General features: G+C 38.9%; 2 protein-coding genes across 2 annotated transcripts; one reads left to right on the plus strand and one right to left on the minus strand.

The window, feature by feature from the left end:
* Positions 1 to 1727: 1727 nt before the first annotated feature.
* On the plus strand, positions 1728 to 20703 carry slc6a11a (solute carrier family 6 member 11a; the record flags this gene model as incomplete). The annotated part of the gene is made up of 14 exons (XM_080495121.1): positions 1728 to 1902; positions 10452 to 10586; positions 10673 to 10813; positions 11068 to 11155; positions 12805 to 12937; positions 15817 to 15951; positions 16051 to 16154; positions 16410 to 16534; positions 16772 to 16884; positions 16989 to 17126; positions 17262 to 17364; positions 17666 to 17766; positions 17865 to 18035; positions 18161 to 20703. 14 exons carry the CDS (start codon positions 1728 to 1730, stop codon positions 18275 to 18277), a joined length of 1779 nt encoding a protein of 592 aa, XP_080351247.1. The 3' UTR covers positions 18278 to 20703.
* Positions 20704 to 21818: 1115 nt separating this feature from the next.
* Positions 21819 to 24527, minus strand: ppil1 (peptidylprolyl isomerase (cyclophilin)-like 1). Its single transcript, XM_080495132.1, has 4 exons — positions 24356 to 24527; positions 24011 to 24165; positions 22415 to 22483; positions 21819 to 22093 (listed from the first exon to the last, which is right to left on the minus strand). The coding sequence occupies exons 1-4, from the start codon at positions 24409 to 24411 to the stop codon at positions 21873 to 21875; spliced, it is 501 nt and encodes a 166-aa protein (XP_080351258.1). The 5' UTR covers positions 24412 to 24527; the 3' UTR covers positions 21819 to 21872.
* Between the last annotated feature and the right edge of the window lie 279 nt (positions 24528 to 24806).

The following is a 24806-nucleotide window of genomic DNA, read 5'->3' on the forward strand; positions in this document are numbered from 1 at the left end:
GCAGCCAAAGAATAATATTGTCCACTTATGATGTTCACATCCTAATGCAGCACAGATATGAAATTAGTAAGTGAATATTGTAAAGCAAAACTTACCTCATAGTTTGAAAAATTAAAAAAGAGCAAATCACCAACAAAAAAAACCCTCACTGCTGCAGCCATGAATGCGAGTTGAAACTTCCCCAGTACTGTTATTGATTTGTCTTTTTTACTGCATTGCATTATAGAGCGGAATGTATATATTGCTAGAATTTTTTTTTTGAGAAGCTGCAACTACTTTTTTTTTTTAAACAATAAATTACATGCAGCTAATATATGCGTTAATAATGACCCTATCAATGCATCGACTGCCTTACCATTTGAATACATTTCATTCTCAATATTCATCATCACCGTTATCTCCTTTTATCATAAAATAAATGTGTGGATTATTTTGTTTGCAATGAAGCAATCTATTTACACTATGGCATGATTACCTTTACCTTTTGCAACAGAATAGTTCTCAGAAGAATTCAGTAAATCTGTCTTGAATGACTTCAAATTACGATAGGAAACTTTTAACAGTTCACGTTATCGGGCAATCACTGCCTGCAGCGTGACTCCACTGGTGGTTTGGGTCACTCTGCAGTCAGAGCAGGATCAGAGAGCTCAAGATGCCCCCCTGCTGTGGCTTTGAAATGCTGAGCTGCACAGAAATAGTTCTCGTGCAGAGGAAACGATGTGGAAGACATAAGAGAGTTTAAGAAACATGATATGCGGAGGAAACCGCATAATCGGACTCGGACAAGTTAAGCGAGGGGAGCATGAAAGCAGTCAGTAAAAAAAGATAGACAGACAAGACAGACAGACAGATGCCGAGAATGACAAAAATTGAAACATTCCCATGAAATCTGAGAATAATTACCACAAGTGAAATTAAATACCTGAGTGAAGGCTGACATTTTTCAAGGTGTTAAAATTGAATTTTGCCTTGGGTGTTATGTTATTGGCTTACATGCCATTTGCTCTGCTCTGAAGTGCACCTGCTTTCACACTTATTGGCGTGAACTTGTATATTACTTTTAAAAGATTTATGCATCTGTCAGTGTGGACACTGGAAAAATTAAGCATCAATCACACAAATTCACACTTACAGAAGTGCTCTTCGTTGCTCCTCCCTGCCCTATGTGCTCCGCCATGCTGGCTCAAACAAACTCATTGGTAACATCTCAAAAACATTTGCCATTCATAAAACACAATTTTTTTTTATATATACAGCCAATTGTACTCTGGACACTGGAATTACCGGGATGAGAAACACACAGAAGGCAATATAAACAGACAATGATCCCTCAACGTAGTCTGTTGATGTACTTAGTCCTGTGGCAAAATCTCACATAAGGCTATTTGGTGGTGAATATCTAAAATTCCTGTCATGTTTTACCATACAAACACGTGCCTGCTCTTGTGTTTCTTACTTATTCAGATCTTGAGAACGCTGTTACCAAAGCCTTCGATACCATATGAAAAAAGCAATTAGTCACACCTAAATCTTCACTCTGCTTTCAGTCATTCCCTCCGCTGGTGAATTTCTTCTGGCCAGATATCAAGAGGTCCCCCTGGTGGCAGCACAGCCTGTCAATTAGGTAACCTCTGCACGTTTGCTTCAGACAGTCCTCTCAGCCAGTCAAACCAGAAACTGTAGGATCCATGCCTGTCTTGCCATTTCACCAATTGTCACTGAGGAGCATGGCAGACTCTGGTTGCAGGCTGTGTCATCTCCCAACAAAGACAGCTCCACAAGCTGTTGAGGAGCGTGGCAAGTGGGGGAGCAAAAAGGAATTCTTCCTGTCTGTTGCTGGAGCTATTATCGGACTTGGCAATGTGTGGAGATTTCCATATCTTTGCTACAAAAATGGTGGTGGTAAGTTGTTGTTTTTTTTTAAATTGTTGTTTGTATTTGTTACCTGTCAAATTTGGTGGTACTATTAGGGAAACTTCACAATGATGTCAGAACCTGCAGTCAAACTTAAAAAAAAGAAAAGAAAAGAAAAGAAAAACTTTCCTTGGTGTTAGGAAACTTGGTGGATGTATTTATATATTTCTAAATAGATAATAGGAAATGGTTACAGTCCTGTTTTATTAGATTTTATGTGATTTATTACCTGTGACTTATGACTGTTGAAAAATGTGATTCAGAGATTTTTCTGAAATAGACTGACAAAGTATAGCTTTCAAGTTTGTAGATCATCCTTTTGAAAGGAATTAACTTATGAATGAGTGTTCTTTTTTGTTTTTTGTTTTTTAAAAGCAATTTACCATAGCAATTCTCTTGTTCGCTCTGCTTCACTTCTGATGACCAAGGATCTGACAGATTGTGAAAGGCTATGACAATAATGTGTCTGTGTTTATGTAAAATGCGGATTAACATTCTTTGCTGCATTCCTTGAAATTTGATGATCAGAAGTAAACTTAGTGTTCAATCCAATTACACAGATTACATCTGCATGGTAGTTTAAAAAACAACAACAATCAATCGCATCATTTGAACTAACTAGTTTAGAAATTCACTCAAATTAAATTCTAGTAATGCACCACATTTTTTGAAGCACTGCTTCAAACTGCCTTATATGGCTGTACCAGAATAAAAACAAGCTTCAGGATGGATGTGGCTGTGATATCAACACAAATATGTCATAAAGCAACTTACTTTCAAAAAAATCGAGTCACACAGAGGGAAGGCCTGTGCTGAATTTCCCAGAGGTTTGTAATATTTTGAAAATATTTCCAAAAACTGCATGTTGTCGCACAGATTCAGGTCTGACTGTAAGTACACATCATGATGGGTCTTGTGTTGGTTTGGACTACCTGCAACAAAAAACACAGTAGCAGGTGTGCGTCACCTGCTCTCTTCTGGGTGACGCCACAGCCGACTGCGTGATCCATATGTCTGATTTGGCACGAGTATAACGACGGAAAACCTTCCTGGAGCAACCGGTGCAGTGAATTGATATGTTTACAAGCTCGTTTCTCTAGCTTCTGAGCCATCCCTGCCCCCAAATTGATCAAAATAAAAAGTAACACTAGAAACTAGTTATGGAAACACATTAGGTAAGTGTTTGTTTATGGAGCGTTACTCTACTGCCGTCTGTCAAGTTTGCAAGTTGTCCATGTGCTTGCTTATAGGAGTGAACGGTTGTCTTAAACCTCAGCCAGCAGATATTGATTCCTGCGCCCTTATACTCACTGCACTATGGATGATATCTGTCACAATCCAAATTCATGTCTTAGAAAAAAAATGAAACAAGCCAGAGAAAGAGACGACAGACTTTCTTCACTTCTGGTGTGACATTCCCAGTTCTGGGGACACATATTACTGAAGGAAAACCACTAGAAAGTGAATTTTGACATGTCCCCTTTAAGACATTATAAGGTACCGGTAACCTGATTAAATTACGACGAGTTGTGACTTGTGATTACTTCAAATGCTGCTTGAATCTGTGAGGTTGCAATTGGAGTTTATTTTAACAACATTTAGACAACATTGTATAGAAAACCTATGTTAAAGAAGTGCACTGGTCACATAGTTTCTTCTTAACTTTTTCTTTGCATTTAACTAGCAATTGTAATTCCTCCAAATACCATTAGACAAACCGAGGTAAAATCAGGAGAGATTTATATCAGGGTTTTCAGTTATGTCTTGTTTGTCCTATGATGTGTGACAGCATCTCTCATCTGCAGCATTTCTGAAGTGCGGCAGTTTGTGACTGTTGTTTTGATCATTTTTCCTTGAGTTTTACTCTTGTGGCATTGACTTCTAGCTTATTGTGACCAGCTTTGACTTAATGTTATTGTTTCTGATGTGTGACGAAAGTCAATATATACATGAAGTTTCTTTGGGTTTCTTTCTTTGATTAGGCCTTTCGAGTTGAAACTTTTTTGTTTAGCTCAATTTCTGCTGCGCAGCTTGACCCAGCTTTCATCAGAAAGTTTGTGGGCATGTCTGAAATGTGTAGCAGTGGTTTTGACATAACCATGAGCATTATCTTTTTAAATTTCTTTTCTTTATTCTTTTCTTCTTTCCTTTTTTTGAAAACACCTCAGTTTCACATTGCCATCTCACCATGCTTTCAGAGAATCAGTGATCATCGTCGATGGTTTTTTTGTTGTTTTTTTTTTGCTTTTTAGGGACCATCACCAGCCCTCCCTGTGTGTGTTCGGGCGGGGGGATTACGAAATGTTAGGTCTACTATGGCACCAGTGGTCTAGATCTCCATGCAGAGAACAGTCCCAAGTCCGGAGACCCAGGGGCACAGCAGTCGCCGCCCCCAAGGCCTCCGACGCCGAAAGCACAGCTCACATTTTTTATACTTTTTTTTATATATAGCTTTTTCTTGTATATTCCGATTTAGTTTGATTTCAGACAATCTGGGAAATGGGCAGTGTCACCATATTGGCAGCTTCCTCACTATAACTCTGGTAACTTTACAAAATGAGCAACCAACTGAATGGCTTTTTCTGGTGTTTTGGGAAACATTTAGAGAGTCTAATGTGAATGATCTTATAATTTTAGCTCGTGTCACTAAGCAGCAGATTTTGTTCAGTGTCGTTATCAAAGCACTCACACGGCAGTGCCATCAGGTGGCAGTCCGTGCTATCCAGATTCTGAATTTCACAGTCAACAGCCATGATGAAAACCCTGCTCACTGACACTTGACCATGTCCATATGAAGACAACATTTTAATTAAAGTTTTTCGGTACATATAAAACCACTTGTCATATCTTTCGCAATCCAATTCCTCTATCGTTTAGTTTTCAGCACAGTTTTATGCAAATATGGAAATCATGGCTTTTTCGGCAGCCAATAGTTTCCTGATTGAGGAGGCGGCACATCTTGGGGAAGCAGCGCTGTTGTTAGTTTTATTATAGTCCTTTTGTTCAGTCAGATCAAACGGGATATAATAGAGAGAGAAAGAGAGAGAGCATATCACATGAAAAGATTTTTTTCTTGGTTGTTTAACATGTCCTGAACATTACATGCCTCGCTTCTCCAATACGCCTCGTTCAAATGACGGAGGCACTATCAAGATCTTTAGAAGATCGTTTCTCATCGCATGGTTGGAGTAATCATAAACATGCAGATTCTCTGACCACAGTTGGAGAAGACTGTGTGACATAGTACTGAAACTGTTCTGAGTTAGTTATGTATCTCAAGAAATTAAAGTACGTGATCCTTACAGAAATTCACAGATAATTGTAGAAGTGTGATATATATGTGACATTGCTTTTGAAATTTAGTGAAGACAATTTGGAGTTGTGTTTTTGCTTTATAATTTGATGAGTATAACTTCGAGGAAAATGACAAAATGTCCTTTTCTCTTCTCCCATGAAATCCAGTTTTCTACATCAGTCATCGTGAGATCTCTAATGCGTGCCCCGCATCCTCTTCAAAGCAAGCAGTTATTCAAATTACACTCTTTTATACGCTTTGGGTCAGCTGTAAAGTGCACAGTAGTAATTGATGTGTTGATGAAACACAAGACTTCATAATACAAGATTGATGTACGCATTATGACCACGTGGTGGTGAGCACTCCTACCTCTTAGCAGAGATATTTAATGTTCAAGTCGGGGCTTGTTGGCTTTTTTTTTTTTTTTTTGTTGCTTTTCTTTCAGTACTCCGTTTTCCTCTAACAGTCGTTTTTATGAATAATTGTTGACTGTAAATAACCTGTAGGAGTGACTATGAGTGTGGGTGGTGGTCTTTGTCTCTGCGATGGGCTGGGGAACTACTGAGGAAGTATCCTGTCCTCATCCTCAGTCAGCTGGGATTGGCTGAAGCCCTCGATGACCCTGAGCTGCTATGAGTATCATAGGTAACGAAAGACAAAAGGGCTCAATGTGATATTTCTTCCTTGGCACTTTGTAGCAAATAAAAACAATAAATAGAAAGAATTGTAGAGTAAATGAAGAATCAATCCTCTACAGTTTAATTGAAAAACTCAAAACAAATGTAAATTCCAGGCAAACCACTGCTCAACTTTTACTGGTACGACCTTAAACTCCTCCCACACTCTCTGTCGTCCCCCCCTGCCCTCAGGAATACTTCTCTAAAGGACATGAAGTGCAAATCCGTGGCCATCGGGTCATTTAACCCTGTTCTACCATTTTTCTCTTCTGCAACAATATTCTACCTATTTTATGTTTGTTCAAACTGAATGCACATTCGCACCATGGTTATTTAAACTAAAACATGACAGTAATGCATCATTTTCAATTCTATTTAATATTTTTTACCTTTAACCTTGAATCTTACATTCAGATTAAAAATCAGATAAGAGATTGATGCATATTTGCAGGAGCTAATGTTACGCATGAGTCTAAGAGCTGATTCTGCTTCGTCTGACATTACGATTGAACCAAACAGATACACATTCTTCAAATAAAGCTTCACTAGCTTTCTTTTAAAGATGTTTTCCAGTCGCTCCGTCTTCCACTTAGCTCGTTAAAAATGTGTATAGAATAAATGTAAGTGTCTGAACTTCATCTAAATATGAACTTTTTCCATCAAGCTGCTTGTCATATTCCTTATTCCTATTCCATATTGTGCACATGATGCCAAAATTACCCATATCACATTTCCCTGCTTCACTGATTCCTTGTCTTCATTAAGGTAATAAACTCGTGGAACAAAATTCCCTTAAAAAATTGCCAGCCAGTGCAAAATTGCACCAGTCCACAACTACATTTTTTCTTGCAAGTCATATTTAGTGTATTAAATTTTTTTTTTTATTGTAATACATTGTATAGTAGGGCAGAAGCATTAAATGTTCAGACAATCTTTAAGTGGCTCTAAAGGTTGTAGTTGGGAGTTATTTTTAAATAAGAAAAAAAAAAAAAAAAAAAAAGTAGTGATTTTTGGTACGTTTAAAAGCCACTTTGCGAGAGTTATAATTGTATGATTAGCATGCAATGGCGTATGTCATATTGAGTTTAAAGTATTAAAGCAACAAAAAAAAACATCCGTTAACTACATCTTACGTTTAAAACCTATTAATCTGCACATATTTTAGTGTGTGTGGTATAAAGGGTTTATGAACCCGGCGGGCTACTGTATCTCTGCTATTAAGGTTGTCCTGTGACTTTACACACTCACAGTATTCAGCCGTCAGAGACACAAGTCACTACAAGACACAAGCCACTCAGATTAATTTGTGATCCCTGAAGGATATAATCTATTCATCTAATAAATTATTAAACAGACAGCGATCTGTCAGTGGCATTTTTAAAATGTAACTAGAAATGACTGTTTAAAAATATGAATATCATCTATATGCCCTAACCCTCATGTTTAAATAATGTAGGAAGCACAGGGGAAATATGTTATGGAAAACGTATGCTGTGTAATGGAAGAATTCTGTTCTTCTCTGTATCCTGCTAAAACATTTTTATTTTTGTCTGTGTGACTCTGGCCTTATAATCTTATGTACGGACTCAGCGGACAGGTCTTCTCTTTGCCTCGGCACGGCTGTGCCAGGACGTTGAGAGTGGGAAAGGTTTCTTGCCCACAGGCGTGGGAACCGCATGTGGGTTCTCACCCTGTGATTTCGACCTCTCTGTCCTGCTGTAACCAGTATACTCTCCCCCGCCTTCCCATGTCACTTAAAATGTTAGCTCGAAGGTTGAACAGGGCAAATGCCCAGAGCAGATTGATCGGATGACTTGTGATGTCTGCATTGTGATATGTCTGTTAAAGCTTCAATAAAGATCCTTGACAGAAGAACTCTGTTTCATGACTTTATTCCAGTTCAGCGGTCATCTTCGCATCCCACTTCTGACACCAATCTTCGTTGTGGATTTCTTCTTGGAACTGCTCTTGGAACTGCTCTCCCCCCCCTCTCTCTCCCCGCGCTCGCCCGCCTGTCTTTTGGCTGACATTCCAGTTCCCTTCTTTTGAAACATTTCTCGTGACTCTCGCAGACCTGCAGGTCTTTAGTTTTAATCTTTGATTCTAACATCAGCGTCTCTTTTTCTTTCTGCAACTTCTCTCTTAAAATCCACAGTTGTCTGCTACTCAGACTGCAGTTTTGTGGCAAACCAAAGTCTTTTACCCACACAGTCAAAAAGTCTGTACAGTCACTGCCATATCTCTTTATTGTTCCGTCACCATCGGAGATTCCCAGTCTACATCCCCTCTGGAGAGTTTTCTATTTTCATTTCCCATTCCTGGACTGCAGTCCTCAATACAGTCGCTGGAGAATTTGTATGTACTGATTGCCACGCCGGGCCTTCTATCAATCTTCAGTGCACACGCCAATGCCTGGAATGTTATGAATAACTGACAGCTTTGCCCAGTTTTGTGAGTCTTCAATACGTATGCCAACGTATTGGAATGTGATAGCCTTGCCCGGTTATATCACACATCAGTGCATATGCCGATGCATTGGAAATGTTAAAGACTGGGCTCTTTGACACTTGTGACCTTTAAACTCTAAGTCCGGTATGGCACTTTAAGGTCAGTGAAAAATTATGTCATTAAAGTAAAAAATGGCAGTCTTACCCAGTCAATTCTGCTTCATCAATGGGTCCTTTCGCTTAGGATGCGGAACTGACAACCGAGGGTCCAGTCCCGGAGGGTCCTCCTTCCGTCAACAGTCTCACGGGTATGAGGAGATTTCATCTACACAGGAATCAGTGGTACCTTGTCTCCGTCCGGTCCCGGTCCGGCGGTCATCTTCGCATCCCATTTCTGACTTCAATCTTTGTTGTGGATTTCTTCTTGTAACTGCTCTTAGAATAAAGTCGTGAAACAGAGTTCTTCTGTCAAGGATATTTATTGAAGCTTTAACAGACATATCACAATGCAGACATCACAAGTCATCCGATCAATCTGCTCTGGGCATGTGCCCTATTCAACCTTCGAGCTAACATTTTAAGTGACACGGGGAGGCGGGGGAGAGTATACTGGTTACACCAGGACAGAGAGGTCGAAAACACAGGGTGAGAACCCACATGCGGTTCCCACACCTGTGGGCGAGAAACCTTTCCCGCTCTCACCGTCCTGGCACAGCTCTGCTGAAGCAAAGGGAAGACCTGTCCGCTCAGTCTGTAAATAAGATTATAAGGCAGGAATCACACAGACAAAAATAAAAACATTTTAGCAGGATACAGAGAAGAACAGAATTCTTCAATAACACATAATAATTTTCTCCATAACAAATATAAGAAACATCTGTTCCAGTTTTAATTTGAGACAGGAACACTTGATCACTTCCCACCACTGAGTCATACTTTAGTAGTGCTTTGCACCATGAGGCTCACAGTAAGTCCAACACCAGTGAAATAACACGTACCTATGTTGTGTTCAATAGATTTTTCGTACTCAAGTGTAGGAAAGAAAAACAATCTTCAACTGTTATATATGCAATTTTATGTTTTCTTTTCTTATGTGTCAACGTCTATAAACACAGTATAGTCATATAAGACTTTAACTGCTTCACGTCTTGCTGAGGCCTTTCTAACTGTGAACCTGTAAAGCCACAGGTTGACTCCGATAGCAGCAGTACATTGAAAATACTTTAATGGCGTTATATAATCTTTATGGCATGTGAGATGTTCACACAGGCAAACATTCCCAAATGATTCCCTTGATAAATTAATGATCTGCAAATAAGGTGGAATCTATGAGAACCACTGCATGGTTCTCCTATTTTTATAACATCAATGTCTTGGCATTTTTAAGATGTGTACTTTAGTTTTCAATATTGCTCTAGGCAGTGTGAAATATTGGCATTAACAGTGTTTTGATGAACTCAAAGCGACTGGAAAATTATGTCCTCAGGCTGAAAGAGGACAAAAAAAAACCATATTGTAGCCACATAAAGGTGCTAGAAAACATTGTTATTTATGCAGATTGAACCATCATCATCTTCCTTCCACTACTTTTCCTTACTGTCACCAGCAGTGTGGCTGCAGTTACTGTCACTGGAGAAACAAATAATTTGTCTCAAGGCAGGATGATCGCATGCCCTTATCTGATACAGTACAATATGTCCACTTTTTACATTCAGGACATTTGATAGGGTGTTCATGAATGAATGTACCATAAGGCTTGTATTTAGATTGGCACGACTGTGCTCACACACAGAGAAGCAGATGTCGAAGCAGCAGTGCTTCCAAACTGCCCACAAACTCTTTAAGGTTTTAGTTTTTCATTAATAAATTGACAGTCGGACACATTTTATGAAAGCTGGCTAAAAACCAAATTTCAACCAATTTCAACATATGAGACTGAAAATTAGCCAGCGGCTAAAGTAGTCCATACAGGATAAGACAATGTGACTAACCAACTGCTTGTACAAGATGTACCAAACTAACTTTTGCACAGAATTAAACAGAATTAGAAGTGATTATAAAACTCTTTGTGTGTGTGTGTTGTCTTTTTGTTTTATGCTGCTATTTGGACTCTTGCAGGTGCCTTCTTCATTCCTTACACATTGTTCCTGGTCACCTGTGGTATACCACTGTTTGTGCTGGAGACGGCACTGGGCCAGTACACCAGCCAGGGAGGGATCATGTGCTGGAGGAAGGTTTGTCCTTTGTTTGAAGGTGAGTTGTAGCTTTCAAAGTTCTGGTGGACATGTCAAGGTAGATGTCAAAACAGTGTGTGAATTTTGCATTCATGTTGTTTCCAGGAATGGGATATGCCAGCCAGCTAATTATTTTCTATGGAAGTATCAGCTACATTGTGATCTTAGCCTGGGCTTTTCTCTACCTTTTCTCCTCCTTCTCGGGAGAGTTGCCATGGGCTTCCTGTAACAACACCTGGAATACAGGTAAATGAATTGTAAAGCCACACTCACACCTCCAACTATCAGTCAATGATGTTCTGTATTTGATTGAACTATTGATACAAGTATATTTAAGATGAACTAAAGAAAATGTTTGCATTAATTATTTTTTTTTATAATCAAGTATTTTTTTTCTCTCCATTAGTCTTCACCTAGACCAAATCTATTCATAATGTAGTGCTGACCTAATGATTTGTCAATAGAGCATGCATGTTTAACAATACTTTGATATATTTCAGATGGTTGTGTGGTAATAAACAACTATAATGCCTCTGCTAACTGGACCACAGCTGTGAATTCATCATCGTCTGTTGTAGAGTTTTGGCAGTAAGTTTTTGTCTAAATAAGACTGAGTCACAGGTCGCTTATTTGTTAATAATGGATGACAAATACACTTATGTGATAAGGACCAATTATATCTAAAACTGTGAATTTTCTACCACAGTTAAAAATCGATATTAGAGATGATGTTTTTTGTGTAATATAAATATGACTTTATTATTTATGTATTATTGTATGCCTGTCAAACAAAGAGATGCTATGTTGTACTTGTTGTAATGTTAAGAATGTACTTGCTCACCCAAACATCATCTTTTTCCCCAGATTGGAGTTCTTTTCGGAAAGTATGGTTAAATTGAAACAAACTGAGATGATTGCTTTTTTTTTTAGCGGGGGGCACTTGTTTAACAAAATATTTCCCATGTTCACCAGTTCTGGCATGTCATTTTGTTGTCTCGCATAATCCTTTGTGTAAAACAGACAAACTGAATCCAAACAGACACACTACATGTCTGACAATTCATCTTGCTCAGTCAACAACTTCAATTCACAGTCCCCAGAACATCACGCTTTCCATTTACAAGATTCCTTTCTTCTTCTTCTTCTTCTTCTTCTTCTTCTTCTTCTTCTTCTTCTTCTTCTTCTTCTTCTTCTTCTTCTTCTTCTTCTTCTTCTTCTTCTTCTTCTACTTTGTAATATCTGCATTTTAGGCAACATAAAGTTTCTAGTTTGCTTTGTATTGAACTGAGATGGTTAAAAAACATCCTGTTCATTTTTTGTTTTTAAATTGAAATTGGAATAACGAGGAGAGAAAACGTGAATATATATATGGACAGGTTCAAATGATACAAAACCACAACAAACAAAATCATAGAACACATGCACAAAAAATGGTTTTCTAAATACTCATTACATTCTGGCATTGATCTCCTTAGCTCTGTGCTGTCATATTTTTTCCAAGACCTCCAAAGTTCCTTCTGAACCTGTCCAAGCTTATTTTTTTTCTTCAAAAAGTATGACTTTACTCGTTTGAAGCACACTCTCATTTGTGTGGTAGGGATTATAAGGATTAGTATTAACCACACTTGAGTTTCTTTTAATTGGGCTGAACTCTGACAAGTATGAACACAACTAGCTGAGTTTCACAACCTTCTCACAGTGATTCAGCCACTCAGTATCAATTAAATGTCTGCTCCCATGATGTGATGGTGGAACTGCTGGTTGAAAACAATGTTGTCACCTTGTATTCTTTATGTTTTGATCATTTAATGAAAACAGCTTCAGAGTTACATGAATGAAATTCCCTTGCTGTTTTTTGGTTTTACTTGTTCTGCAGCCAAGATGGCAACTTTGACTGTTCAATGATTTACTCTCAACTTTATTACTATTGATTTAGCACATTCTCCATCTTGGTAGTTACAGTACTTAGCATCAGTCAACAATGTGAATTACTTGTGCTATCAAAATGGTAAATGTGGAAACATAATAGACTCAGAATACGTTTCAGTTGCTGTTGCATGAGTGAGGGTAGGAGAGTTTACACATTGCACAACTCTTAGTACAGCTCCCCATAATTTGGTATTTAAAAGAGATTTATACAGCCAGAATAATTAAAAACACCTGTGTGAAGGTGTGAAAAGCTTTCATATGCTTTGCACATTTTGTCCCAAAACACTGACAGAACTTATTTCTCACAGGAGACGAGTGTTAAGTATATCCTCCGGCATAGAGGCCTTGGGAAAGATACAGTGGGACCTTTCTTTGTGCCTCCTTCTGGCATGGATCATCTGCTACTTTTGTGTCTGGAAGGGAGTCAGATCCACAGGAAAGGTAAGAGTGAGATCAAAAGTGTTTGTCAAGTTGAATCACTTTTTATGAAGGAGAAACTCTCAAGCAGATTATGCTACTGCCTTTTCATTTGGTGACTATATTACCCACAGGTTTTGCTTCATTGATCAGTAAATGTACATCCTGGAAATTATTAAACTGATTAGTTAGTAGAAGTGAAGCTTCTGCAAATGCTTGAGGTTTCTTGTCTTTTCAATTAAAATGTTAGTTACCTTTGTGGCCGAGTTGTGGCTAAAGCGTAGTAGGAACGTTAACGACATCACGGAGTCACAAGTTGCAAAGAAGCCAGCAGAAATCCATCAGTATTCAGAATAATATGTTTTAATGGGATTGCCATCCACAAGTTGCAAGCCACCCACGGCATTGTGTTTTTTCTTTGGATAGAAAATAACCAACAGTCGCATGAATCCAGCACAACCTCAGCGCCACCTCAAGACAGAACATGCGCATCATGTCGTTAAGGCACCTCAGTTCATTAAGAGGCACCTTTCTAAAATTCAGGGCATCTTAAAACACGATGCTGAAAGCCTCAACAACATCGGCCAAAGCCCTGGAGGCCTCATATACAATGTCTTTTTTCGTGGCTAAAGACAAGGAACCATTCACGATAAGTGAAGACCTGATCCTCCCAGCTGCTGAAATCATGCTGGACAAAAAAAAACTCAGCAGAGATTAAAGACTTTACTTTTGTCAAATTACACCATTTGTTGCAGAGTAGACAGAGTAGGCCATTTAATGCACGTCTCTATTTCGCAACACAAATGCTGCTGCACAAGGAAAGACACTCAACCGGCTGCTGGAAGTACGATCCGAAGTCGACACCATTCTGACTGAGCACACACCCCCCTCATGCCACCTTGTTCAAGAACAAAAACTGGCTCGCAAAGCTGCTGTCTGGCAGATGTATTCAATAAAATGAACAAACTGAATATGTCTCTACAGGACAAGCATTATAAACCTGTATGACAGGGTGGCTGAGGAGCAGGGCATGTAATTAGGAACATTTCACCTGCTTTTCTCAAGTGGATTGTTTTCTCTCTATTGAGGATGTGGACAGCGTTCCAGTCAAGTCAGTCATTGTGGAACATTTGAGAAACTTGATTCAAAATTTTCATTCCTGCTTTCCTGACATGGATGTGAAATCTGCACCGCTGGATTGAGTCGGAAACCCTCTTCTATGATCTGGAGCAAACAGAAGCAAGCCACTTGTCACTCACCAGGAAGAACTCTTGGAAGTCTCATCTGACTTCGGCCCTTCAGATGAAGTTTGACATGTTGACACTCACACAGTTTTGGGTGTGTGTCAAACAGGTTCACCCTGACCTAGGATAGAAAGCGTTGGAGCAGCTTTGTATGAGTGTAATCAAATCAAAGGAAAGAAACAGATTGTGTCAAGAGAACAGTTTGGCCACAGCTGTTGCTTTCCTCCCACCAAGAATGACAAAGATCCTCAGGGAACCACAAGCCAAAGTGTCTCAAAGTGTTACAAACACAAATATGCTGTTCTTAATATCTCACATAATGAAAATTGATGACGGAATTAAATTTAAAACTCTTACACGCACGCACGCACGCACGCACACACGCAACAACAGGTCAGAGGACGTACATGACTGACTTGGAGGTCTGTGAAGCTGAGAAAGTGAAATATTCCTTGGAAAAATGCCCATAAAGAGACATTTGTGTAACGTGCTGTAGCATGGCTTACTTACGTGTGCATTTTGAGTAAGTGACTATAGCTCAGACATTCTCAGTCTCTACAGGTCATCACACGATGGCTCCTCCTCTAAATGCCAGAAATAAGGTTTTGTAATTCTGGAAGAAGGGGCGTCATACATCCCTGCTGTTAAGTAAGGTTCTGATGGGTTACAAAATGTCTTGATGTCCAACTTACATCACAGTATTATTCAAAAGGCTTTTTTAACAAGTCAATTTAAATTGGTCCTGGTTTCACAACGTTGTATGTCTGTGTGTGTGTGTGTGTGTGTGTGTGTGTGTGTGTGTGTGTGTGTGTGTGTGTGTGTGTGTGTGTGTGTGTGTGTGTGTGTGTGTGTGTGTGTGTGTGTGTGTGTGTGTGTGTGTGCGCACTGGCCTGTGTGCATTTGCATGTCCTTGTGCGTGAACTTTTGCGTACATGCCAGGGAGATTATGTATCAGATGGTGTCAGTTTTGTCTCATGGGCTTTCTCAGCGACTGCCAGCCACTGCAGCTGGACATTAGTCACTACAAGATATGGATCCTATTTTCACCGTTGCAAGTGAAAGATGGCAAAGTTTATGTTTTTGGCCACTTGTATTTATTTATTTATATATTGGTTTGTATGTATGTATTTGAATAACTTTTCACAAAAACTACTGACCTGAATTGCATGAAATTTTCAGGGATGATTTGTCAGTATCCAAGGACCAATCCATTAGATTTTGGGATCTAACAGCTCCTGGAGAGGTAAGATATTACCTCCGCTGTGGACACACTGGAGGTCAGCGATGAGCCGCCAGTCAGGGCTGCAGCAAGGAAGCTGCCTTTAGCCGCCTGCTAGTACACTGTTTATTTCGCTCAGGACTCTGCAGCTAATTTCTTGGATTCGGCAAGGATCCAGAAACACCGGTGTGAGGACATTGACTCGGGTAGTGCTTTATCTGTGTGCCCCCACTCAAGGGGTCGTACAGAGATGTTGCTATCTGACAGGCTAGTTAGCGTCAATATGAGCTAACTGCTAACATACTGGCGATGCTAACGTGGTCCCACAAAGAAATGTGGCATTGGCGAAGGTATTCGCTCTACCAATTGCCCGTTCTAGCCTCTCCTTGAGACCAATGTGTTTTGTATTAAAAGTCCTTTTTTTTCTGCTTTTGATGCAGGCTTCGTACGTCACAGCCACATTCCCCTTCATCATGTTAATAGTGCTGTTTCTCAGGGGAATGACTCTCCCTGGAGCCTTTCTTGGTCTCCAGTACTACCTATACCCGGATCCCACACGTCTCGCTGACCCACAGGTAGTATTCCCCTTGTATTTCAATTTACATTGGCCATCTATTTGTTGCAGTAGCATTAGTGAGGGGATTCCTTATTAATAATTTTTCACCAATCTGTAGGTTTGGATGGATGCTGGAACACAAATATTTTATTCCTATGCCATTTGTTTGGGGTGCTTAACTACACTTGGGAGCTACAACAAATACAACAACAACTGTTACAGGTGAGTATGACTGACAGTGACACTTCTGTCATTTGTTGGCGATCTGGCAATGGCGATGGCATCTGAATGAAATAATGTCAACACCCACAATGATGATCTTATTGATTTGTTTTCATATTAATGTATGTGTTCGTGATCCAAAAGCTAACAATACTTATTGAATACAATTTTTCATCTCATGTAATACCAGAGTTTTATGGACATTTTCACTACCAAGACACAAATAATAAGCAGAACTTTCTTTATGGTTTTCAGAGACTCCTTCTTTCTTTGCCTGTTGAACAGTGCAACCAGCTTTGTATCTGGCTTTGCCATTTTCTCAGTTTTGGGCTACATGTCACATAAGCAGGGAGTTGACATTGCATCAGTTGCTGAGTCAGGTATGTTTGTAAATAGGTCTGGTTAATGCTAGACACATGTAGTTTCCTTCCATGGATGTTTTGTCCTTTCATCTTGTCACGTGTTAATAAGAGACAATTCGCATATTCTTAAAACACAAATCAAGATATTCTCAGGTTGGGGTTTGTAGATAGTATGAGAGAAAAGAACAGGACAGAAAGTGGGCATTACATGGTGAGTTAATCAATATGTCCCAAACACTGTTTTCCACTTTGTAGGTCCTGGCCTCGTCTTCATAGTTTACCCACAAGCTGTGACTCTGCTGCCATTTCCTCAGGCCTGGTCTGTGTGCTTCTTCAGCATGATCATCCTGTTAGGAATAGACGGTCAAGTGAGCTGCAGCCTTTCCTTTGTTTCCTGAATAAATTAATAATACCTTTTATTCCACTGATTTACTAATCACTGTCACTAACCTTTTTTTGTGTACATCTGTAGTTTGCAGGGCTTGAAAGCATCATGACATCTATAACAGATCTCTACCCCTCCCAGATCCGCAAAGGATACCGCAGAGAGCTTTGTCTGTTGGTGGTCTGTGGTCTTTGCTATGCATTCGGACTTTTTCTGGTGACAGAGGTGAGCTCTAAGAGGCACACCCACCGTCTCATAAGCAATGGCTGTGAACATGTGGATTGATTAGCTCATATACAGGGCATTTTGGCACAACATAGTTGAAAAATGATAACTAATACACAAACTGCTTGTTTACAGGCCGGAGCATACATTCTGCAGATATTTGATCACTATGTATGCAGTGGTCCCACCCTTCTGCTGATGGCAATCTTCCAGTCAGTAATTATTGGATGGATTTATGGTAAGAAGTTGTTGAAAAAATCTCTATTTGTGCTCTACTTTTGGCATTACTGATTGTGATTTATCTTACGTACTGCCCGCGCACCAATGGCCTCAAATTGAAGCAGTTGCTTGCACTGTCCTTTTTCATTCAGCCTGAAGAACACATTGTTTACTGTTGATGGTAAAAAAAAAAAATATGTGAAGGTGCATCCTTAGGTTGGTTTGCTGCAATCATGTTGCATGTTTGAAGAACCCCCCCCCCCCCAATCTGGATCACATTCGAGAGTTTTTCCTACTGAAATAAGGTCTTTAATTCATAGGTGCTGATCGCTTCTTTGACAACATCAAGGACATGATTGGTTACAAACCTCACGTACTGATCAAGTACAGCTGGCTGTATGCCACCCCTGTTATTTGCAGCGTAAGTGCTTGAAGCAACCACCAACACTGACATAAATATTGTCCTTGATAGACTTCTGATCCTTCAGCAATTGTTTATGGTTTGTTCTCTTTTTTAAGGGGACCCTTGTGTTTTTGCTTCTGAGATACACCCCACTGAGGTTCAACAATTCCTATGTGTATCCTTGGTGGGCCTACTGCATCGGCTGGTTTCTGGCCATGTCCTCTCTGGCGATGATCCCTCTCACCATGATCTGCAAACTGGCCAAAGGGAAGGGGACTCTCTGGCAGGTCAGTGGTGTACTTATTAGTCGATTCCTGAAAGCTCAGGCTATAAATATTGCTTGAACCCATTTTTCTGCCTGTATGCAACTACAGAAGATATATTTGTTGATGCTAAATATACTTTTCCTCAGCGTGTCAAAGCCAACTCCCAGCCCGCACATGACCTTCCAATGATGGCGAAGGAAATGGAAACCATCTGCGCTCCAATGCATGTCAGTGGTGATGGGAAAATCAACCATAATCAATGAAAGACCAATCGTTTTGAATAACGTTATTTTGGGGTTTTTGGTTCTTTGGGGTTCTTTTGTTATTTTAGATACTTATGACGGTTAGTATTCATTTCTAAATATTTGGGTTGAGTTGAAATTATACATCTAAAGCAAGAAATGAAGAGGTTTTTTTTATCATCAAAATGTATTGTTGTTACAAAGGCTCATTATTCAAAATACTACCACTTGTTTTAGGTTTTTTAAGGGTTTTTCTTGTATTTTGCTAGTTTTTCCTTGTATTTAAAGTCTGCAGCGGTCTTCTTAGTCTCGTGGTCCAGACTAAAGCCAGTGACGGAGTCTTAGTTTTTGTTACGTTTACATCAAACCAAAAGTAAACAGACGGCATTTTGATCACTGTAAATGACATACATTACTTGAACAATACAGGACCTCAATACATTTTTTTTTCAGATATGCTGTTTGATAAGCTAAATTGATGGACTAATAATGGTATTTTTTTATGTTTAAACAGCAACACACTGTCTTGCATCCAGACCTCAAACTGCACTTAAGTTGAATTAACTTATTTCGTGGTCTCTGTTTATTTCGTATGTACCAAGAGGTAGTTGGTAATTGTAACATTGATATTCTTTTGAAACCACACATCATCTCCCACACAACTTTAAAATCTAAATTACTCAATTAGACATTCACCATTGAGGAACTTGGTTTTCCCCAAGTGCAGCCAGTTTTGAATTATTTTACAAAAGGCAAACATATTTTTAGAAATCACCGCATTTTTGTTTGTCGTATTCAAAAGCTGCACTCAAAACCACAATCTTTATTTTTATGATGCAGTTTTCAGAGAAATATATTCTTATGCAGGTCATGGGGCTAACTCTGCTTACCTTACTCAACTGTCATAAGCAAAACGTGAGAATCATGTTGTGACTTGAGCTGCTATCCTGCCACCGGCTCTTCTCAGTGGCAGCCACACCTTCACTGTTTTTAGAACTCAAATTATGCATCGTTCCCACAAAAGCCTTACTTTATTAGATGACACAATCATCTCTACTCTGTATATTTCCAGAAAAGCTGTGAATATCTAAATCTTTCACCTCGTTGCCTTCTAATAGAAAATTGCACCACTTTCTTCACTATAGACTAATAACAGAGAATGGTTCCACTTTGACCTCAGCTGGAGGGAAGTCAACTCACATCGCCTCAAGATGTGCTGTTCTCTGAGGCAATGGAGTGCAGAGAAGTCAAAGAAAATATATGTATTTTAAATTAATATATTTAACAATGTATTTTATGAGGGGAGGACATTTTCAGCATATCAAGGCCCATACAATCATATGAAATCAAATAGGATACACTACAAAAGCCTGTTTATTTCATTTTTTTATTTTTTGAGGCAAATGAATAGTTAATATACAGTTTTACGATACTGAAAAATTCTGTTTCATGAACAATTGAAACAGAAGAAAATACTTCATCTCGGGATGACATATTACTGCAATAAATAGGTATTGTGGGCTTCTGGTGTACTGCAGGTTATCATGTAACTGGAGTGATGAAGCAGTCAAAGAATGACCCCCTCCCCCAATAAAATATGTTCAGGAAAGATCTCAGTGCTTATATAAAGCAACTTCTGACAAAACCAACTTTCAAGGAATATTTTCTCGAAATAATAATAAAATACATTACCCACTAGGATAAACGTCCCTCAATGAGATGTTTATGGGGAGCTGCTAAAACTCATTAGTGATGGAATGGAAATGATGGAAACCACAAAATGAGTACCAGTTACTTTCCACTGTTGCTATAAGAATTCCCCTCTGTGATTCATAAACCTATTCTATTCTATTCGGTTCTATTCTATTGTTCTCTCTTGGCTCCTGATTTCCTCTCTAACTAAACCTGCCTTCGTCTGTTTTTGCCAACAGTCATTTGTGAGTAGTCATCTGTGAACGTTTCTAAAGCGGCAGGCATCATGAGATCAACCAAATCATCAACAATATGGAAAGAGCTTAAATAAACTTTCTCAGGCACAATGTCACTGTTATGACGTTAACTAAAATAAGCAAGCATGGCAGTGCACTCTTTAATTATCTATATTATATTGGGAATTTGGGTGAAAACACTTTGAATGAATTCTAAACATTTTATATAGTCTCTTTAAAAATGTGCGTATGGTAACTGTTTGACAAAGAAAATAAACATGCATCTTTATTGCTGCTTTAATGTATAAAAGTGGCCAAAACCCTACTTTCACAGACAGACAGATAGACAGACAGACAGACAGATAGATAGATAAGATAGATAGATAGAACTAGGTTTTTTTTTAGGGGATTTTCTTTGTTTTGAGTCTTTTTTTTTTTAAATATTTTACTTTTATCTTGATATGCCTTAAAGTTTGTGTAATAAAACATGTACTGGGATAATATGCATTGTTTATTTGAAATGTGCATAGGATTTGCATTCATGTGCAAACTGATGATGAATAAATGGTTAATGGGTGTCAAATATTGTGTGTGTGTGTGTGTGTGTGTGTGTGTGTGTGTGTGTGTCTAACATCATCTCCGGTTTACTTCCAACATGGAATCATAATCTAAAAGGTGACAGTATCATAACATACTCATTTTTATTATTCGAGTAAATAAACTTTCAATTCTTTTTTTATTTAAATGCACAAATGATCAGTAAGAATAAACTTCAATAGAAGTATAATCTTCAAAATGTTGATACTATATATATATATATATACATACAGTTTAACACGACCTTGCGTAAGGCAAAGCTTATCATGATGTTTGAAATGTAAAAGATATCTACAGTATAGGTATCTGAATCAATTGTTCTGGTGGACTTTCAGTTAACCTATCGGTATCTTTGATGGATGATTGAAGTTTTACATTTCAAACCTCATGATGAACTTTGCCTTGAGCAAGGTCGTGTTATCTTCAGTTATTGTTCTTCCTGTTAGTCAAAGATATCAGGGAAATTAAATAACATTCTTTAAAAAAAAAAAAAAAAAGGCCTCGGAAAGCATGTAATTACAGTTCAATGAAAAAACTATGCAGTTGCGAGAACTTATGACGTGTTTATCCATGTGGTACTTCCGATGAGAAAATGCAAATTGAATAAATAATAGGAAGACCTGTAGGAATTCTGCAGAAGTTGTTAGAAACCTTTGGAGAAACAAACCACAGACCTTCTTGATGAAAGCCCTCTTTCTCTCTCGATGACCCGAGACAGACTCCACTCTGTTCAAATAAACCCTCACTATCACTTCCAGGACACACTGCAGACATCACTTGATGACATTGTCTGTATGTTTGGAGTTGGTGTCGAACTGACTGCGTTACTGGATGATAGGTGGCACTTTTATCTCAGGGGTCTCTAAAGATTTAAGATAATGCTGCAGTTGAAAATATCTCTGAACATGACTTCAAAACAAAGACTGTTCGCACTTTTATGTGCTTGTGATTACCGGCTGTAGATATTTATGTTTGAAAATAAGTGCTCCAACTATTCAGTTATAAGAGGAATTGACAAGACACAAAATTACCGTCAAAATTTATTTGACAATAATCATTAAAAAAAAAACAAACAAAAAAAAAACATTGGTTTAACTGGCTACAATAGCTCTGACAATTTTGATGTCGTCAGCGGGACGATCTTGGCCGTCTGTCTCCACCATCCCAACCCGGTTTAGCACGCTCATGCCCTGGAGTACTCGTCCAAAAATAGTGTGCTTCAGATCCAGCCACTGGGTGGGTGCCAGACTGAGGAAAAACTGACTCCCATTAGTATCCGGTCCTGCATTGGCCATCGCCAGAATACCAGCACCTGAAAAACACACACACACACACACACACACACACACACACACACACACACACACACACACACACACACACACACACACACACACACACACACACACACACACACACACACACACACACACACACACACACACACACACACACACACACACACACACACACACACACACACACACACACAGGGTGTGTTAAGTAAAGATGGTTGATGGTTAAGTAACGATGCACGTGCAGGTGAGTTTAGTTTAAAGTCTCCAGTATTATTTTTAACTTCTTCATCCCCTCCACATCTTTTCAAGTGCGTTTCCTCAATGTGATTGATTACCTGTGAATTTCAGCTCTTGGTTTAGTTCATCCTCAAACTGCTTGCCGTATATGGAGGCGCCACCCCGACCTGTCAGAAAAACAAAACATTTTGGCAGATTAGTTCAAGAGAAAGTTTGGCTTGCATGAATGAAAACATGAAATAGATGAGCGAGCATGAGTGAATTAGTGCCATTTCTATTTTTTTTTTTTTTTAAACAGACAGAATCGTGAGAAGCAGCTGACTTGAGGAAAAAAGAGAAAATTAATTAACTTAAATATTCCATTACAGCTTCATAATGAGGGCTCTACGCTTCGCAAGTTTTATGTTTGACAAGGAGTCGAGCCCGTGTGAGGTGAAGGTTACCTGGGTGTGTAATCGATAAAATAGTATTAGTTGTGCTTTGGTTAATTTAATCCTTTCTATGCTCATATTAGTCACCATTAAGCCTTGCACATACTATTTTAAATGAGCTTTATTTAATTTTTATTCCATCTTATTTATTATCAACTTTCTTTCTATTTATTCTATGTGGAGCAATGTTTAAAGCAACTCTCCATTGGGATAAATAAAGTATATGTATTCTAATTTAAATATTGACTAAACTGTCTGGAAAATGCTTAAAAATAAAGAATGAAACTGCTAAAACCAGGTATAGCTGAAGATGTAATGAAATGTTTACCATCCTAAATTGCAACTGAAACTTCATCAATGCAACATAAAATGCCGCCTTTGTACATGTTTTTAAACTACTGTAATTATACAACTTTTGAAGTTGAGTCATCTTATTTTAAAGGTTCAACACATTTTGCAGCTCCAGGCAAATCTGATTTTGTGGAAAAATCATAAAAATGGCTCTTTTGGTCATAAAGGTGGCTGACCCCTGACCTATGGCAACCTATGTTAACCTGCTATTCCCTCTAGTGGCAATGCAGTAGAGGTGCAGAAGGTTTGGTTTGAAGAAATACTGAATTTTGTAAAAGTACAACACTAAATCAACTCAGACTTTATTAATATAGCACTTTTCAAAACAGATCCAACAGTGGCCGGGCCCTGGTGAGCCAGGAGAGAAAACACCATCCTCTGAGGCCAAACCACATGGAGAGGAGCCACAGCCCACAGCTATGGGGGACAGCCGACCAGTGAATCAGAGTGCAGAGTCCCCACCACTATGGCCAGAATGTTCCCCAGGACAAGAGTTTACGATCTACTGTATCGAAGGCAGAGCTAAGATCTAGTAGTACCACAATGAAGAGTTTCTCAGTCCCATATTACATCTGGTGTCATTTACAATTTTTATTGGGCTGTCTCAGTACTATGGTTTGTCCTAAAACCAAACAAAAAAATATTTATTCTATTTAAAAAGTAATTTAAATGGATTAAGACTAGTTTTCTTAACTTTTGCTTTAAAGATGTTAAGTTGGATATTGGTATGTAATTATCAACCAAATGTCTCAGCATCAAAAAGGGCAAAACTCACTCAGTGTCTTCTCAGGTAAGAGCAACGTTAAAAGGTGCGTAAAAATACACGAGTTATTTATACTGAATGACTCTTTTGATAGATCCTACCACTAGACTGTGTTCTTCCAGTAATATTACGGATCTAATATGACCCACCTGTGCCTGTAGGATCTCCCCCCTGCACCATGAAGTCTTTGATGATCCGATGAAACTTGGTATTGTTGTAGTAGCCTCTCCTGCAGAGCTCTGCAAAGTTCTTGCAGGTTTTTGGTGCGTGGCTCCAGTACAGCTCCACCACGATTGTCCCCATCCTGCAAAAGCATCAGCCTGGGTTCACTTCTCGTCACTAGCTTTTAGTGCATCCAATAAAACGTGACGTGATTTATGTCTGTGCTTGTTATATATATAGTAAACTCCTTGACATGTGTAAGCCATGTCAGTTAGCTGGCATCACATCCTCAGCTAGCAGAGTTAGCATCGAGGGCAGTGCTCGTAACTTACGTCGTCTCCAAATCCACTGTGGGAGGCTGCCATGTGTCCGGAGGTATCCCTGACATCTTTACTTCTTGTAGTAATCTTCAACAGACGATCGACAAGTTTGTTGCGATCAAAATGGGGTTTTTTTTACACGTGAAATATCCTCATTCAGAGCGCCCAACTCAATTCAAACGGGGTTTCTACTTCTGTGGTTTTCGTCAAAAGGTCAACAAGGACTGACTGCCCTCTCCTGGCCAACGTGAGGTACTGCGAGGACTCTTGGGAAAAACAATATAATCAAGCGCAAACATTTTGTTACGATGAATGTAAATAAAACAGAACATGGCGATTCGAACTTCTCCTTTCGTTATATATTTCAACAATATCATGACGTGGATAATATATCCATTGTCATTTTCCACAACAGAACACATTTGCAACACCGAAGAAGAAGAAGAAGAAGAAGAAGAAGAAG

Source organism: Blennius ocellaris (genome assembly GCF_963422515.1).
Source record: "Blennius ocellaris genome assembly, chromosome: 4".
NCBI lineage: Eukaryota > Metazoa > Chordata > Actinopteri > Blenniiformes > Blenniidae > Blennius > Blennius ocellaris.